The 19639-nt window shown below is 37.2% G+C and overlaps 1 protein-coding gene across 2 annotated transcripts in view; it reads left to right on the top strand.

The window, feature by feature from the left end:
- LOC128697571 (ubiquitin carboxyl-terminal hydrolase 38-like) overlaps positions 1 to 19639 on the top strand; it is a 41877-nt gene that overhangs the window by 7657 nt on the left and 14581 nt on the right. For both annotated transcript variants that reach the window (XM_070093879.1, XM_070093880.1), the window contains 10 exons: positions 1816 to 2198; positions 2609 to 2791; positions 3149 to 3263; positions 4726 to 4997; positions 6021 to 6122; positions 7234 to 7392; positions 9641 to 9873; positions 14265 to 14450; positions 15246 to 17666; positions 19012 to 19138. In XM_070093879.1, coding sequence (XP_069949980.1) covers positions 1821 to 2198; positions 2609 to 2791; positions 3149 to 3263; positions 4726 to 4997; positions 6021 to 6122; positions 7234 to 7392; positions 9641 to 9873; positions 14265 to 14450; positions 15246 to 17666; positions 19012 to 19138 — 4176 coding nt within the window. In that variant the 5' untranslated portion in view covers positions 1816 to 1820. The remainder of the gene's footprint in view (positions 1 to 1815; positions 2199 to 2608; positions 2792 to 3148; positions 3264 to 4725; positions 4998 to 6020; positions 6123 to 7233; positions 7393 to 9640; positions 9874 to 14264; positions 14451 to 15245; positions 17667 to 19011; positions 19139 to 19639) is intronic.

The raw sequence follows: 19639 nt of genomic DNA, 5'->3' as shown, positions 1-19639 counted from the left end.
AGGGGGTATACTAGGAATAAGGTAAACTGAGTTATTTACATTAATGTTAAAGAGAGTATCCATCACAGTAGTAGGGACATGTATGTTAGCTATTCATTTTCTTGTAGGTTTTGTCCACCAGTAATATATAATCTCCCTGCATGGTGAGTGTGTTATGTTGACACTTCCTTCCCTCCTTTCCTGGTGAGAATGTGTAGCATAAACCCAGTGAAAAGCAGAGGCACCATGGGCAACAATAAGAGAACATTGTATCAACATTTGTGGTCCCAGATTTTTTAACATCAAACTAAGAGATATCATAAATGCTGCTAAGACAAATGTAAAGTCTTTAAGAGAAAACTCTCTAAGATCAACCAGGCTGTGATGAATATGTGGGCTAGCAGGCCACCAGCAGCAACAACCTGGTTGACCAGTCAAGCACCAGACTAGCCTGGCCCAGGCTGGACTGTGGGAGTAAGAGAACTCTTGAAACTCATTGAAGGTATAAGGTGAAAAAGTATTCTGTTTTTGCTCCTCAAATCTCAGTGAGAGCAAATATAATTTAAGGGGGAAGTTTTATCATTAGAATGCATTTTTACAGCATATTAAATTGATCTGAATCCTTTTTGGATGAATTTTGAAAAAACTGTGTTGACCACTGCCACCACTGCCACCACCACTAGTACTATATGACATCAATAATTACTACATTACAGCTAGGCTTTAACCCGTAAACGGTCCAAGTAGATCTACATTCACATGTGTAGTGCTACAAAAGTAGATTACGTTTTTTTTACGTATTTTCAAATACAGTGGACCCCCGCATAACGATCACCTCCGAATGCGACCAATTATGTAAGTGTATTTATGTAAGTGCGTTTGTACGTGTATGTTTGGGGGTATGAAATGGACTAATCTACTTCACAATATTCCTTATGGGAACAAATTCGGTCAGTACTGGCACCTGAACATACTTCTGGAGTGAAAAAATATCGTTAACCGGGGGTCCACTGTATAACAAAAAAAAAAGTAGATTAAAGTTTTTTACACATTTTCAAATGTAAAAAAACAAAAAGAAGATCTGCTTTTTTTACATACTTTCAAATGTTGAAAAAACGTATATATACGTTTGGACCGTTTACGGGTTAAATATTAATATATTACAAAAACCTCAGTGGAAATAAGTTCCTTTTTCATGGAGGGGGAGGGGTTATGCTAGGTAATTTACATGTATGTTAGACTATACAGTGGAACCTCAAAAATTGAACTGCTCCCAACACAACCAATTATGTAAGTGTATTTTTGTAAGTGCTTTTATAAGTGTATTTTTGAGGGTCTGAAATGGACTAATCTAATTTACATTATTCCTGATGGGAATAAATTAATTCGGTAAAGGCACTCGAACAGCCTTCTGGACTGAAGAAAGTTCGATATTTGAGGTTCCACTGTATTTGATAATTGTACTTGTACCTAAACAAACTTCCTTGCTTACTTAATACTACTGTAATTTACTTTTAATATTTATGAAGAAGACAGTGCCAGACTTAGATTGTAATGCATTGGTACAATATTCATGTGATTCTAAGTTTTATTTAAAGCTGTGGAAGTTGCTTTTATTATTCTTAAAGAATTGTGTTTTTCACTTTAATGACACTATTTTTGCCCTAAATAGCTTATATTTCAAATCTTAATGTTACTATCTAGAATTGTGTGAAATAATATTTTCACTAGTTCACAAATTGCAAATAAAAATGCAGAAAAGTACCAAAGTTGTTGTAGCTTTAAATTTACAGTAACTGTGTATGTAATTAATTTTACAATGGTTTACCGTTTCAGTCACCATGGACAAGATAGTCTACAGCATTATACACATGCCAAACCAGCCAGATAATATCAAAAGAGCACTACTGGCAAAATTGGTTCATACCCCTAATTTAAAGACCAATAGAACCCTAGAGAAAGCAGATGTAATATCCATTTTTGACACATGTGTGGAGATTTTAACCTTGTATGAAAATGAAGGTGCTGCCCAGCTTGCTGTGTTTGCCTTCAGCAGCTGGGCTGGGCATTACAAATCCCACCTGAGAGATTATGTCACACCAGAACGTGTGACAAGCATCCTTGCAAGTCAAAGTAATGCCACTTTGCTCCTTGTATGGCTGAAGGAAGCTCTCTGCCATTTGAATGAAGATGCAGATATTATGTGCACCTTGGCTCAAGTGAGTGCAATAACTGATGTTATGTTGCAGAGAAAATGGTATTTGTAATGTTTCATTTTAGAAGAGCAGATTAATATGGGATTTCTAGAAAACCTGTATGTACTGTTATACATTAGAACCCCCATATCCTATGATTTGGTAGATCTTGGGACATATTCCTGCAGATATGGGGGGAACTGCTGTATACAGTATTATAATAGAAATTTTCTTGTTTTATAAACATTTTGATGTAGATTTTACATTATAAAGATATCATGCATTTTAATAATTTTTCATCTTTCTTAATACTCAGTACCGTATTTGTTTTTGAGGTTTGAATCATAATATGATGCATTCATAATGTGTAGTATTAAATTTTCCATTATATAATGGTTCTGTATACAGTATTACAGAAACTAATTTTTCTCTAGGTCCTGGAAGGAGTTTTGCAGAACAAGTTGCGGGAGTGTGGAGGCAGTTCTGCCTTCGTGGCCAAGCTTGCTGATCTGTATGCAGTGTGTCCCACACTCTTACCTCAGCCACACACTCGTCTCACCTTCACTGTTACACTTATGAACTGCGTTGCTTCATTTCCAACACCAACAAAAACAGAGGTACTTGAAATTTGATTCTAAAATTATAAGATATTTCTACATGGAAACATTTTTTTTAACTTGCCTGCCGTTTCGCACTGAGGCACGGCAACATGTAAACTTGTACGCAGTTATTGCAAGAAGGAATGTCAGTGCACAAAATAATACTGTAATATTGTACAATAATTAGAAAGAGTGTAGATGTTTGGTAGTCTAAAAAAAAAAAAAAAAAAGAGTACTCTTAGGTAATCATAAACATAACTTACAGTCCATTGGGAATTCGTATGAGTAGTGAGTTAGGAAAATGTGTAGGTAATATAACCATAGTAGTGCAGTATGTGGTGATAATGAACTATTCTACCTCTTCATGCACATCAGGTTTTAGGCCACATGAAGAGTGTGGGAGGCCTTGTCAACACGTTATGGAATGGCCTGCGACTCGAGGACATTTTGTACTCCCTGAATGCCATGTATGCTATTATTTCCAACACTGGTAGGTAGTCTGAAAATAAAATGGCCAGAAATATTGAATAACTTGCCAGGTTAATTCAGAAATTGTAACTTAAGGAATTCAAACAAAACTTAAATCATTTTTTGTGCTTCATTTATTTCCCTGAAACTTCTTTTTAAATGTAACTCTTTTAAATTGTCATTAAACTTTTACTTAATTTTTTAAAATTCATTAATATTTTAACCCATTACATCATTACTTCCTTATTTGCTTTTAAATATGGTCCTTCAAAATTAAATTTTAATTTAATATTCAATTTTAATGTAAAGTGTTTCACTTAATGCTCTTTTCTCACTAATATTTGTATTTTAATATTAAGTGTAATTTTATATATTAAGTGTATATTATACTGTATGTACACAGTCATTATTTTTTTCTGTTATTCATACTAGTCCTGACTTTAGTTTGCTTGAAACACTGTACATAACTGTTGGCTTCTCATTGTTAGACATATACACTATTAACCTACTATTGTAACTCTAATATATATTTTTGTGGAATATTTATTCCCATCATCATATAGTAAAAGCGATTAATCTTTCTTTCTTTCAACACACCGGCCGTATCCCACCAAGGCAGGGTGGGCCAAAAGGAAAAACGAAAGTTTCTCCTTTTACATTTAGTAATATATGCAGGAGAAGGGGTTACTAGCCCCTTGCTCCTGGCATTTTAGTTGCCTCTTACAACACGCATGGCTTACGGAGGAAGAATTCTGTTCCACTTCCCCATGGAGGTAAGAGGAAATGAACAAGAACAAGAACTAGTAAGAAAATAGAAGAAAACTCAGAGGGGTGTGTATATATATGCTTGTACATGTAAGTGTAGTGTGACCTAAGTGTAAGTAGAAGTAGCAAGACGTACCTGAAACCTTGCATGTTTATGAGACAACAAAATGGACACCAGCAATCCTACCATCATGTGAAACAATTGCAGGCTTTTGTTTTACACTCACTTGGCAGGACGGTAGTACCTCCATGGGCAGTTGCTGTTTACAAACCTACTACCTATAAAAGTGATTAATATACAGTGGACCCCCAGATAACGATCAGCTCCCAACTCGACCAATTATGTAAGTTTATTTTTGTAAGTGCTTTTGTAGGTGTAATTTTAGGGGTCTGAAATGGACTAATCTAATTCACAATATTTCTTATGGGAACAAATTCGGTCTATAACGGCACCCAAACAGACTTTTGGATTGAAATAATATCGTTATGCGGGGGTCCACTGTATTTGTTAAATATTTCCAAATGCTAATCACGAATTAGAAGTCAGGTACCATAGATTAAAATGGTTACCCAAATTATGTGGAAATACCTTGAATATTTTATTAAGATCTCAAGATTACCCCATGTCTTAAACATTAGAAAAGACCCATGACATTTAAGTAAATAGGAATATAAATTTACTATGTCTGGGCCTCCTAATTTTTTTATTTGATCAATAGATGGAGGATCAGAGGTATGTCCTGCCATGGCACACCTACTCTCCCTGGTTCCTACTGTTGTGGTGGAGGCTCTTGCTCCTCGGATTGTGTCCGATCCCACAACTACTGATGCTGCTCTAACTGCAACTTTAACACGTCTCACTGCATGGTTGGTGACTTGGCCAACAGCTCATGCAACATTGGGCTTGTGGGTACATACCCTGGTTAAGTTGTTGTATCAGAGTGGACGTTCTACTGTGCCAGCACGTGTTACCTTGGATGGAGTACCAAAGGTAAGGCATGTACTCAAAAGATATTCATATGCCATTAATACTCTGTTGTTAAGGTTGTGGATCAACAAAGTAGAATTTTAAGAATATGTGAAAAATAATGTTAAAACTGAAGCCTCTTTTCAAAAAATATAAAGCATGACAAAAAGTTAATACTAATAAAGAATTTGAATTTCTTTCACATCTTTCATACAGGTAGTATAGACTGGTTGGTCTTGGTTCTCTACAGAGTAATTCTGGGTGGCAAGGATAAGGGATAAGGTCTTTGACCCTTAATAGTTCCTTTCATTGGCTATACTTTCCTTCAAGGTGGGTGACTTGATGCCAGTAAAAGGCTGTTGATCCAAGAAATTAGAGCTGACTTCTCTTTCCTTGAGTCAGAATTAATTACCTAGCATTCCTCAGGGACTGTGTGACTCCTTTGTGTTTAGCAATTCCTTATTAATAAAATTATAATTGTACTAGTAGATGGTATGTAAATAGCATCTTTTACAATGATAGATTACCTTCACGTTCATGAAGAGGACTGGTTACACCTACACCACAGTGCTGTTGTGTGCTACAGTTTCCCCACCTACGCATTACCTTTTAGCTAAATATTGTTTTCCCTTTCTCTGGTATCTTTTTTCCTTATATCTTTCTCTTTTTTAATATATCTCTGTGATGAGGTACATTTGAGCAAGACGGTAACGGCTGAGACAGTAAGATTGTGAGTGACACTAGCACATTAGATTAAAAATCATAATACTGTGGCTGGAACAATTCACTACTAAATTATACAGTGGAAATGGAAATTAGAAAACATTTCATTCTAGGATGGACTAAAATATTGTCTAGTTCCAATTAACATTGTGTGGTTTAGCTGTGATTTGTATAGACCTGCCATTTATGCCCATGTATAACCATTATGCAAGTGTGTCCAGAAAAGCATGTCATTACGTTATCCTTGGTCCCTACTTTCCTCTGAAGTGTCAAGGCCAGTCTGATCAGTATGAATTTATTGAACTGAAAGATATTCTATTACAGCTGATGAATGCTCTGCACATCCCTGTGGTTCGCACTGGAATTGTGTCTGTGATATCCACACTTCTCTTGTCATTTCAACACTCTCCAATAGCTTTTCATAAGGTAAGATTACTATTAGGGGTGTACCAAGGTATCGGTGGGTATCAGCTAATTTTGATGATATTATATCGGCCTAATATTGGAATTGGTGGGCATATGCTAATTTTGACAATATTGGTATCAGATATCTGCTAATCTTGATGGTATCGGTATCGCCCTGAAAATGAATATCAGTATCAGTATTGGTATCAGCAAAAAATTTGGTATTGCACCATCCTTAGTTTATATACATTTGGCATAAACTGAACTTGAATACAAAAACATGGAAAATTTGTCAAGTTTATGTAAGTTATAATTAAAATAAATTTTAATTAGCAGATTTCATCTATCCTAGACACTATATGCTGGTTTGTGATTAACAAATCATTGACATTATCTCTCTCTCGAAAAAATTAGCATATTTAAAATCATCAGTTGTCTACCATACTGTATGTGAATTAAGCTTCTGAGGCAAAAACATAAAATAATTTTCACAATGAAGAATGAGACACTTGTGTAACTTTGAGGAATCTTTAATGAGGAAATGTTTTGTCAACCAGTGGCTTCTTCAGTCCAATACAGAGATGAACAGTGGAAGATGAGGCGGAGAATAAGGTAAGGACTGATTACCTCATTCTCCTCATCATCTTCCCTGTTTTTCTCTGTATTGGACTGAAGAAGCCACTGGCTGGTGAAATGTTTCCTCAGTAAAGATTCCCAAAAGTTGCACTAGTGTCTCATTCTTTAGCTTGATGGTTTTCTAAACCACTTTCACAGTTTTCACGATCAGCAGAGCCCATGATGAATTTACGTCACTTGACATAGACACAATGCGCCATTTAGTTACTTAGTGAAACTAGTGTTTCCTTGTATTATAGGTATGCTGATTAACCCGTAAACGGTCCAGGCAGATCTAGGTTCACATGTGTAGTGCTACAAAAGTAGATCTACGTTTTTTTTACATATTTTCAAATATAACAAAAAAAAATTAGATCAAAGTTTTTTTACACATTTTCAAATGTAAAAAAAACAAAAAGAAGATCTACTTTTTTTACATACTTTCAAGTGTTGAAAAAACGTATATATACGTTTGGACCGTTTACGCGTTAAATTCAGAGTGACTTCTGCTCCTCAGATCATTCCATCAGTAACCGATGTGTTTAGCCGGCTTGAGCGAGAGGGATCACAGTCTGCATCAACAACATTGAGTCGCTTGGCAACACTGTGCCACACCCTCATGTCTCTGCATCCTGGCCACCCAGACACATATCAGCTGCTCATGGATATTCTAATGGTGAGTTAATTAATAAGCAATGTCTAGCATTATGGCTTGTTTATATATTTTTGGTTTCACACCATTGTGTCCTTATGCAACTCTGCATCATCTCCATACTCTTCACCTCTGCTTTGAATTATGTCTCCTGCATTGTCCCTTCTATGTATATAACAAATGTGTTAGATAGGAATGAGTGGAGACAAATGGTTTTTAGGACCTGACAAGCTGTTGGAGCATGAGCAAGGTAGTATTTTGTGAAGGGATTCAAGGAACGGTTAGCCAGATTCGAGTCCTGGAGGTGGGAAGTACAGTGACTGCCCCTAAAGGAGGGTTTTGGGATATTTGGGATATCAGATTGGAGGGAGAGAGTATGGAGGAGGTGAATGTATTTAGATATTTGGGAGTGGACGTGTCAGGAGATGGATCTGTGAAGGATGAGGTGAATCATAGAATTGATGAGGGAAAAAGGGTGAGTGGTGCACTTAGGTGTCTGTGGAGACAAAGAACTTTGCCCATGGAAGCAAAGAGGGGAATGTATGAGATAATAGTTATACCAACACTCTTATATGGGTGTGAAGTATGGGTGGTAAATGTTGCAACAAGGAGAAGGCTGGAGGAAGTGGAGATGTCATGTCTGAGGGCAATGTGTGGTGTGAATATAATGCAGAGAATTCGTAGTTTGGAAATTAGGAGGAGGTGCGGGATTACCAAAACTATTGTGCAGAGGGCTAAGCAAGGGTTATTGAGGTGGTTCAGACATGTAGAGAGGATGGAACAAAATAGAATGACTTCAAGAGTGTATAAATCTGTAGCGGAGGGAAGGCGGGGTAGGGGTCAGCCTAGGAAAAGTTGGAGGAAGGGGGTAAAGGAAGTTTTGTGTGTGAGGGGCTTGGGCTTCCAGCAAGCATGTGTGAATGTATTTGATAGGAGTGAATGGAGACAAATGGTTTTTAAAACTTGACGTGCTGTTGGAGTGTGAGCACGGTACCATTTATGAAGGGACTCACGGAAACCGGCAGGCTGGACTTAAGTCCTGGAGATGGGAAGTACAGTGTCTGCACTCTGAAGGAAGGGTGTTAATGTTGCAGTTTTATAACTGTAGTGTAAGCATGCCTCTGGCAAGACAGTGATGGAGTGAATGATGATGAAAATTTTTCTTTTTCAGGCCACCCTGCCTTGGTGGGAAATGGCTAGTGTGTTAATAAAATAAAATAAAATCTGCACTCCTGTCAAGACAGTAATAGTGTGAATGATGGTGACTATGTTTCTTTTGTTGGGTCATCCTGCCTCAGTGGGAGATGGCCAGCATGTTAAAAAAAAAAAAGTGTTTATTTTCTTCTTCAGTTCTTGGACTCCAGGATATCTTTAGCAAATTTGTCCCATTAAATTCAACTTCATTTCATTCAGCTGTTTCATACTTCATTCAACATTTTTCAGATGTTGTAATTAATGATTTTCCAGCCTACAAAGGCAGCTAGGAAATGTGGGATGATGAATGTGTGTTCCTCCTTTGGGTTGCAAGCCAAGATTTTTTCCCGGATCATTGTTAACAAAGCTATTTAACACATCCTAGTTTGGGTTTGTGATGACAAATATTTTATTAGCATAGAGCACAGTTTAATAATTTCTTTTACCTGATATTATATTTATTTTGATTACAATTTTTTTTTTTTTAACAAGTCAGCCGTCTCCCACCGAGGAAGGGTGTCCCAAAAAGAAAGAAAATCCTCAAAAAGAAAATACTTTAGTCATCATTCAACACTTTCACCTCACTCACACATAATCACTGTTTTTGCAGAGGTGCTCGGAACACAACAGTTTAGAAGCATATATGTATAAAGATACACAACATATCCCTCCAAACTGCTAATTTTTATGTTCCAGAAAATTATATTCATTTTGCTAGTTTTGCATCTTTGGAGAAGTTAACACTTAAGGAATTCTTTTTAAATTTTATTTTCTTCACTTTTTTTAAATTGAATGCAGCAGCAGTTGTTTATTTTCTTTATTTGATTCATAGAGTGAATTTTTTTTAATACGCTGGCCGTCTCCCACACTGGCTGTCTCCCATGCTGGCCGTCTCCCACACTGGCTGTCTCTCACGCTGGCCGTCTCCCATGCTGGCTGTCTCCCATGCTGGCCATCTCCCACTGAGACAGGGTGACCCAAAAAAGAAACACTTTCGCCATCATTCGCACTATCACTGAGTGAAATGTAGAATTAAAGATTATTCTACAGATCATTTAATATTGGTTCCAACTTTCAGAAATACCAATCTCCGTCCGAAGAAGACATACAGGGCTTGATCCAGGAGCATCAGTGGGCTTCAGCAGGAGGAGGACCTCGAGGAATGGTTGCAAACCAGTATGGAGTGAGCATGGCTGCCGAGACTCGTGTTGTGTACCAGCAGAGACCCACCAGCCAGAGAGTAGGTCTTCGTAACCTTGGAAATACGTGTTACATGAACTCTGTCATACAAGCTCTGTTTATGACAGACAGGTGAGGATATTTATTATTCATTTTATGTTGTAAATTGATACCTTGTAAACACATTACAGTAGGAAAAGGTATGAAGAAGTATGAATATAGCACTCCTCACTTAGTGATGTACTCGTTTACTGACGACTCAGACTTTGACCACCATGCATGCATACCTAAATAATACATATTAGAGCTGATTTCCTCTATTCTTTTTATTCGAATGTACAGTACACTACAGTATAAACATTTAAAAATATACCAGAAATGTTATAAATGGTGCAAAAGTGACATTAAAACAATATTAAAGATGGTTGAGACAAACCCACTACCATTATAGTATTCTCCTCACTTAGCGATGAATTCGTTTACTGACGTGGTGCTAGGAACAGAACTCTGTCGTCAAGTAAGGAGAGGCTGCATATGGGTGCTCCTCGACTTACAGTGGGGTTACATTTCGATGAACCTGTTGTAAGTTGAAAATATCGTAAGTTGAATATGAACATCTTTCAACAAACCGGCCATATCCCACCGAGGCAGGGTGGCCCCCCAAAAAAAAAAAACGAAAATTTCTCTTTTTAAATTTAGTAATATGTATATACAAGAGAAGGGGTTACTAGCCCCTTGCTCCTGGCATTTTAGTCGCCTCTTACGACATGCATGGCTTACGGAGGAAGAATTCTATTCCACTTCCCCATGGAGATAAGAGGAAATAAACAAGAACAAGAACTAGAAAGAAAATAGAAGAAAACCCAGAGGGGTGTGTATACATATGCTTGTACATGTATGTGTAGTGTGACCTAAGTGTAAATAGAAGTAGCAAGACGTACCTGAAATCTTGCATGTTTATGAAACAGACAAAAGATACCAGCAATCCTACCATCATGTAAAACATTTACAGGCTTTCGTTTTACATTCACTTGGCAGGACGGTAGTACCTCCATGGGCGGTTGCTGTCTACCAACCTACTACCTATGGAATTTGAACGTATGGTCAGTAAATAAGCAAATACAGTGGACCCCCGGTATTCGATATTAATCCGTTCCTGAGAGCTCATCGAATACCGATAATATCGAAAACCGAATCAATTTTCCTCATAAGAAATAATGGAAATCAAATTAATCTGTGCAAGACACCCAAAAGTATGAAAAAAAAAATTTTACTACATGAAATATTAAGTTTAATGCAATAGAATAATTACAATAACAATAAAATAATTGACACTTACCTTTAATGAAGATCTGGTGATGATTGATGGGATGGGAGGAGGGGAGAGGTGTTAGTGTTTAGAAGGGGAATCCCCTTCCATTAGGACTTGAGGTAGCAAGTCCTTTTCTGGGGTTACTTCCCTTCTTCTTTTAATGCCACTAGGACCAGCTTGAGAGTCACTGGACCTCTGTCGCACAACAAATCTGTCCATAGAGCTCTGTACCTCCCGTTCCTTTACGATTTGTCTAAAATGGGCCACAACATTGTCATTGTAATAGTCACCAGCACGGCTTGCAATAGCTGTGTTAGGGTGATTTTCATCCATAAAGGTGTACTCTTCAACCCACTGTGCACACATTTCCTTAATTTTTGAAGTAGGCACAATGGATTCCACAACTGACATAGGCTTCTCAGGGTTAGCCCCAAACCCTTTAAAATCTTTCTTAATTTCCATACTAATTCTCACCGTTTTTACCACAGGGTTGGCACTAGAAGCTTTCTTGGGGCCCATGGTGACTTATTTTGCAGAAACAAGCACCAAACACAGTGATAATATGGATAATATGGAATGTACCGAATGTTTCCTTAGATGCGCGCACACTGGCTGGCTTGTAAACACTGGCACACATGGGGCAGTTCAGGCCACACATGGACAGGTCTCGTACGAATCGTATCGAATACCGGGTTTTCAATCGAATACCGAGGAAAATTTTTTGCGATATAATGCATCGAATACCGGATTTATCGAATACCGATGCCATCGAATACCGGGGGTCCACTGTATGTAAACTACTATCACTGAATAAATAAATAAATAATTACTTTAACTAAATACCAATATTGAAAAGTAAATAAATGAATAGAAGCTTATCCTATCAATAAATGCACAGTACTGTACAGTGCTTTACGATGGTGCTATCGCACCACCATAATGTCAAAATATCATAAGTCAAACTGTCCTAAAGCAAGGAACATCTGTAGGTAGTAAGTTGGTAAACATCAGTTACCCAGGGAGGTGTGACTGCAGGACATTTGTGTTGTAGAGGTCTGAGGGAAGCTCAGACCTCTGCAACACAATTGTACTCACAGATTTGTTAAGTTATACCATGAATTAAGGAAAGATCCTGGACTTCACCTTATGAAACAGACAAAGCGAATGCGATAGTAATTATGTACGAGGTACAATACAGTACATGTACAATACAATTTTTATTTCTTTGCAAGTTTACATTGAGATTCTGTAGTTACAATAATGAGTTGCAGTGTAAAGAGAGCCACTATCATGCCATGGCATTATGGGCAGACTAAATTAATGGCTTACAGACTACTTAATACTAGAGAAATTGATCAGTGTTTAAGTTGTACATCTGTTTTTAATTAACCCGTAAACGGTCCAAGCAGATCTACGTTCACGTGTAGTGCTCCAAAAGTAGATCTACTTTTTTTTACATATTTTCAAATATAACAAAAAAAAAAGTAGATCAAAGTTTTTTTACACATTTTCAAATGTAAAAAAAAAAAAAAAGATTACTTTTTTTTACATACTTTCAAATGTTGAAAAAACGTATATATACGTTTGGACCGTTTACGGGTTAAAACAGACAGTAAGTTAACTCGAGTTACAATCTGGGGATATTACATTGTGACAATTTGAAAGTATTTTGTAGGTTGTGTATTTTTTATTATTTATTAACACACTGGCCGATTCCCACCAAGGCAGGGTGGCCCGAAAAAGAAAAACTTTCACCATCATTCACTCCATCACTGTCTTGCCAGAAGGGTGCTTTACACTACAGTTTTTAAACTGCAACATTAACACCCCTCCTTCAGGGGTGTTAATGTGTATATCAATAGTAAATATTTAAGTTATTGGAATATAATATTGAGCGTTGGTGAAAGTAGTTTACAGTATGAGAATGTTACAATATGGTGTAAGGCAGTATAGTTTTGTGCAGGTATTTATACTACAATGTAGTAGTATTAAGTTATGTATGAACTTTGTGTATCTAAATTTTGAAGTGTTAAGATTTAGGCAATTGGGAGGCTATAGGGAAAAAGTAACATATTATTAGAAAAAAGGGAACTGACATGCCCCTTAAATGTAATGAATTCTCACTAAATGTTGGCAGGTGATTCTTTTGTATAGTAGAAAAAGATTTATCTGGTGTTTTCTTCTTTTTTGTCACCTTCACGGGACACAGCTGTCAAGTTAAAAAATATATATACATGTACAGATGCTACCCTACTTACAAACATTAGAGTTATGAACATTCGGACGTACAAACAGACATTCAGACTTACGAACAGACTGTACAGTATTGGTACGTTACTGATACTTTACAGTATTGTCTTTAAGTTTTCAACGAACAACGGCACAGAGATAGAACAATAGCAATAATGATGATAATATTAAAAACAATAATAATAATAATCGTAAAAATAGAAAAATGGCAAAATAACAACTTATGAACAATTCAAGTTACGAACAGCCTTCTGGAACATAACTTGTTTGTAAGTTGGGGGGCATACAAGCTAGAAAAATGAGTGGTACTGTATAAGCATTGATCAGTTTATTAATTGTTAAATGTAAATATCTAGACTAATAAGTAACATTTTTTTTTTTTTAGACTATTAAATCTTTCAACAAACTGGCCATATCCTATTGAGGCAGGGCGGCCCAAAAGTAAAAACAAAAGTTTCTCCTTTCAAATTTAGTAATATATACTACAGGAGAAGGGGTTACCAGCTCCTTGCTTCCAGCATTTTAGTCCCCTCTTATGACACGCATGGCTTATGGAGGACGAATTCTGTTTCACTTCCCTATGGAGAGCTGCTATTAAATGTTCTTGATTAATATCTTCATATTTAAAGACATGCTTGAAATATCTTGTGTGTATAATTAACCTGGCTTTAAGTTTTTTAACTACAGTACTAAGTTTCCAGTTTACATAAATTTCATAAATCTTTAAACTTAATAATTTATAGCTGCTGTAATATTTTTAAAAGTTAACAGGTCTTTGGCATATTAGATATAGCCTATGAAACAACAATAGCATTTTATAATTATTGTTAATTATGGGTTCCATGGTGGTCATAAAGACTGGGTATTTATTTCATTCTTTCCAGAGAAAACTTTAGTAGGTGCATAGATGTAAAGGACATTGTTTATAGCCTCTAGTTCTTAAAAAGTAAATCATAAACAGCTTCCGTCATGGGATCCTTCATGCTGTACCTCGTAGCAACCAGCAACTTCTGGTGCAGCTGCAACAGCTCTTCAGTTTGCTATGCTTCACCCATCGCATCTACGTGGCTCCTCGTCAGTTTCACGACAAGTCTCGCCCTCCGTGGTTCAGTCCAGGCATGCAGCAAGATTGTTCTGAATATCTTAGGTTTGTAAACTCAAGGTTTAGCAAATTTAATATGTATGTGAGGTTTGCAAACTCGAGTTCTAGTAAATTTAATATGATGTAACATACGTATATGTTTACTTTGAGAAAAGCATAATCGATATTCAAAAAAAACTTGAAAAAGTCACCTGGAGATGGTGTTTATTGAAGAAATATGAACCTTTCCTCAGTAGCATTTTGTATGTCTGTATATATCTGAAGATTCCCAAATCTAAGATAATTTTTCTAATAGACACTCCATTTATGCATCTGATTTTGAATGCTTTCTATATAATATTTATATCCCGTAATTGGATGACTAGCTGTTATTTTTATATTCTTTCTCACTACTCTTGTACTTGGCATTTTAAATACAGTGGACCCCCGGTTAACGATATTTTTTCACTCCAGAAGTATGTTCAGGTGCCAGTACTGACCGAATTTGTTCCCATAAGGAATATTGTGAAGTAGATTAGTCCATTTCAGACCCCCAAACATACATGTACAAACGCACTTACATAAATACACTTACATAATTGGTCGCATTCAGAGGTAATCGTTATGCGGGGGTCCACTGTACTGTATTACAGTCCTTGCTTCATGTTTTACATTTACACAGTTAAACGTGTAATTCCTTAAAATTGGCTGACACTTATTTTAGTGTTACCCACATTTCAGTGTTAGTTACGTAGGGTGAATATCTTGTAATTGCCCCTTGTGTTTTAATAGCTCATTTATTTAACAATAAATTGGGAAAATTAAAAGTTTTCAGACACTTAATGATGACCTTGTTTTCAGGCACTTAATGATAACCTTGCATGAAGAGGAACGAGCAGGACAGACCCTGCCTGAGTACCGGGAGAGAGTCATCATCGAGAGTGAGACTGCCAGCTTGGCCTCTGACCTCCAGCCTCTTCCCTACGACTCAGCAACAGAAGATTTTGTGGACACGGAGCATACACTGAAACTTGAGCCATGTGGGGAAACTCATGATGTGTTTGTTGAAACAGATAGGGAGGTGGATCCATTAAAAATTACTCAAAATACAGACAACAAAAAATTTGATGTTGCCATTCATGTGAGACAGTTTAAAGAGTATTTGGAAGGAGAACCAATGGAAGGAGTTCATCAGATTGACACAAAGACTCATAGTGTCCAGTCCATTAAACCAGAAGTGCTGTTAGATTCAAATGACATTGATATGACAGATGAAAGCAGTGAAGTAGTGAAGTCTGTTCAGGAAGCGAGTGATCTGAGTGTAGAAAATATTTCTGAAAACAAAGCCACTGGTAATGGTGGACCAGCTCAGTCAGAGACAATAGAAATGGAACCTCTCCCTGAAAATGTTTCCAAAACAGGTAATTATAAAAGGAAACATAATATGACACCTGAGGGAGTCCACAGACAGATGATAAAATCTCCCAAAGGAGACATAACATCAGACATTGACAATAGCTCAGACAGTGGTATCAGTGGTGACTTGGCTGAGGATATTGAACTGCACATTAACAGTCCTAACCCAAACAGCCCCTGTCCAAAGGAGATATTTGCAAGCAAGAGAGGTTTGACAATTGAGGAAGTGGTAACAGAAACATCTAACAATGATGAATCAGAAAATGAATATTTTGTTAGTTTAGTTCATAAAGTATTTGGTGGAAAGTTAGCAACTTGTATCAAGTGCCTACAGTGTAAAACAGAGTCTATACACAAAGATGTTTTCACAGATATTCACTTAGCATTCCAAGACTCTGACCGTTTTAATGCTGCTGGTGCTCTGAGACGAAATCCAGATCGACTGTGTAAGCAGAAGCAACAAGAGAACCCATCTGATCTGAGCATAGAAGATTTGATCACCAGCTATCTTACCTCCGAGAGATTGACTGGAGAGAATCAGTATGAATGTGAGAGATGTGGTGGTAAACAGGACGCTGAACGCTCCATTCAGATACTAGAACCACCAGAACACCTGATTCTCACTCAGCTCAGGTTCTACTATGACACGGCTCGAGGCCAACGACAAAAAGTGTTTACCAATGTAGAATTTGGAGAAGAACTTATGCTCCCAATAAGGTACTCCACACAGGGCTTGATGGGTGACAATTTTTCCATTAGCTGTGAGGAAGAAGTTTCCAGAGGTGCAGTAGGTGTAACACAGGTGTCTCCTAATGGTGAGAGCAGAAGACCTACTGGAGAATTTTCAGAAACCACAAGTGGGCATAGTAGCAACATGTCTAGTAGGCATAATTCACAGACTAGTTGCAGCATGCCAAGTAGGACGAACACAGAAGGAGGTGAACCCAGTTTGCACTGTTGTGACAATGCAGTGTGTAAAATAAATTCTCAGGTCAGTTCTAGTGCACATAATGTGAATAGTGAAGAAACTACTTGTAGTTCATCTAGAGACAGTGGTTTACAGGCTAGCGAGTGTGACAAACAGCTTGAAAACATCAGCAGCTCAGATGCCTGCTGTGGTAGTAAACAAATCATTTGCAGCACCTCACATACAGGGTGTATTGATAATTCACAGGCAAGCTGTAGTTATATGCAGGTGGCCAAGAGCAGTAGCCAGGCAGGTTGCAACAGTTCTCAGGCAAATTGTTCTGTTTCAGAGAGAGAGAGCAGCATTTCAGTAGCCACCAGTAGTAGCTGCCACATGAGCTGCCGTTCACAAGCTACCTCTAGTACTCACTTAGGTACTGCCAGCAACTTGCAAGACAGTAGCAAGTGGTACAGTCCATGGCCTAAAGATGGTTGTGACAATGGAAACGGTTCACGTAATATTAACAGCACGTATAGTAATTCACAGCCAAGCTGTAGCTATTCTGCAGATTTTAATTCGGAGGCTAACTGCAACTTCTCTTGTAGCAGTTCCAAGACCAGTTTTGTTAACACATTAGTAGGTGACTGCCAGTTATCTGGTGATAACAGTTTACAGTGTACAGGCCAACTCTCCAGCCAGCAAAGTCCTCAGCCAGGCTGTAGTTACTTGCCCACTACCAATCTACAGAAAGAAGTGTCTGTAGAATATCCAGTCAGCTCAGGATCTTCAGACTGCATGACTCCTAAAGATGACTGTGAGGAAGAGCAAGAAGTGACATATGCAAGATATGCATTGTATGGGGTGGTGGTACACTCTGGGTTTTCGTCAGAAGGAGGGCACTACTACTGCTATGCTCGTAACTCCTCAATTGCCTCTTTACCAGAATCGGCTAGAGAAAGGTAAGACTTGTTTTTTATATATACATGTATAGCATTGACTTCATGGAAAAGTGGAACAGAATTCTTCCTCTGTAAGCCAGGCGTGTCGTAAGAGGCGACTAAAATGCCAGGAGCAAGGGGCTAGTAACCCCTTATCCTGTATACATTACTAAAGTTTAAAAGAGAAATTTTTTTTTTTCTTTTCGGGCCACCCTGCTTCGGTGGGATATGGCTGGTTTGTTAAAAGAAGAAGAATGTATAGCATTGTAGAACAGTATAAAGTATAATATGTTATTTATTTTTTAAGAACTGCCTTGTCCATTTAGCTACACACTTTAATCAGAACTGTGAATCAAATTAAGGAATTAGTCCACAATGAAAGGGAAATAAATTCCAAATGCTTTTATGATTTTTTCAGTCACATTTTGTGGTTCACGAGAGTGTGACTGTAAGATAATGAAAGTGCTTAGAATTTATTTTCATTGTTGTTAAATTTCATATTTTTTTGTGAGTTTGTTGCATAACTTGTATTAAATAACACCTCAAAGCTATATTGGGTTATTACTTTGAGGCATTGCATGGCAAGAAAAGAATAAATGCCAAATTCAAACAGTGGAGAAAAATGCAATTAAAGCTTTGTTATTTATTCTGACTTATCTCTGGTTGTATGGAAGATAGAAGTTTCATACTCTGACACAAAACAGGGTAGTTACTGTCTCTGCCAGCCATATAAGATTAAAGTGTAAAATCTCAGTACAATAATTAATTTGTAAATAAGGGTTACAAAAACAAAATCACTCCATTGAAACTAAAATTAATTATCTAAAATTGGCAAATTTACCATACCTAGAAAATATTTCAGATTTGGACTACGTAAGTTTTACGCCTCGTGTCCCAAACATTTTCCTTTTATTACGGTAACATACCTTATGAGGCTGAGCCTAACTTACAGATGCAGAAGACAATGTCTACACAGTCCACAAGCAGATGAAACATTAAGGACCAGTTTGTTCACTAATCTGGATTTTTGCCCTGATGGCACTTGTTCTTTTCTTCTGCACAGTGCCTCATATTGTACAACAATGGAAAAGCTGCACTTTTAAGCTAGCATTATGGTTCTCCCCATATACATTAAATTTCTGAAACCCTACATAATAAAAAATCACAATTTTGCTTAGTGATAGGTATTTTACTTTGTTGATGTTCAGTGTGTGTGTGTGTGTGTGTGTGTGTGTGTGTGTGTGTGTGTGTGTGTGTGTGTGTACGTACATTGGGTTACATTATGGAGGAAGGAAACTGTCAGGGAGTGTATACTAGCTTATGTAAGACAGTAAGAGCAAAATTATGATTACTGTTTATATATTAGGTATGGGGCACTGGGAGGCTGGTACAACTTTAATGATGAGAGAGTGACTAACACCACCTTCTCCACTATAAGCAACCTCACCAGAACTTTCAGCCGAGATACTGCATATCAACTGTTTTACAAAAAGGTAAGAATCCCAGTACCATTTTCTTTTCAGGAATTCAGTCTATAAGATTGAATTCCTTAAGGGTGGCTTCTTGCATCATGTGAAACTAATGATTGACTTTACATATGTGGTATATAAGGTTCTGAAGGATTGTTTATTCAAATTAATATATGCTTTTCCAAGGTTTGTCAATGCTGCTAATATTATATGGTTTGTGTATTTCTGCAGATTTGCTTGGTGTTACATTCACCCTTAGGTCTTTTTTACACTCTTATTTTTGCATCTTCTCTTTGCCTATGCTATACTATGTCTGGTCTGTCCTCACCTTCACTGATTTGCATGACCTGGCATTGTTCAGGTTTACCTTGAGAAATCACTTAAGTAATCACATCTTTTGTTTGTCAAGGTCTCCCTGGAGGATATTCCTATCCTCTCTTGTTCTCATTCTTCTTATTAGTTTTACATCATTGTCAAATAGTGACACATAGGACACACTTTCCCTTTGTAGATCATTCACATTTA

The sequence above is a fragment of the Cherax quadricarinatus genome, chromosome 44, assembly GCF_038502225.1.
Source record: "Cherax quadricarinatus isolate ZL_2023a chromosome 44, ASM3850222v1, whole genome shotgun sequence".
In the NCBI taxonomy this organism is placed as follows: Eukaryota; Metazoa; Arthropoda; class Malacostraca; order Decapoda; family Parastacidae; genus Cherax; species Cherax quadricarinatus.
Note: the sequence above shows the minus strand (reverse complement) of the source record. Positions and strands in the feature narration are given on the sequence as shown.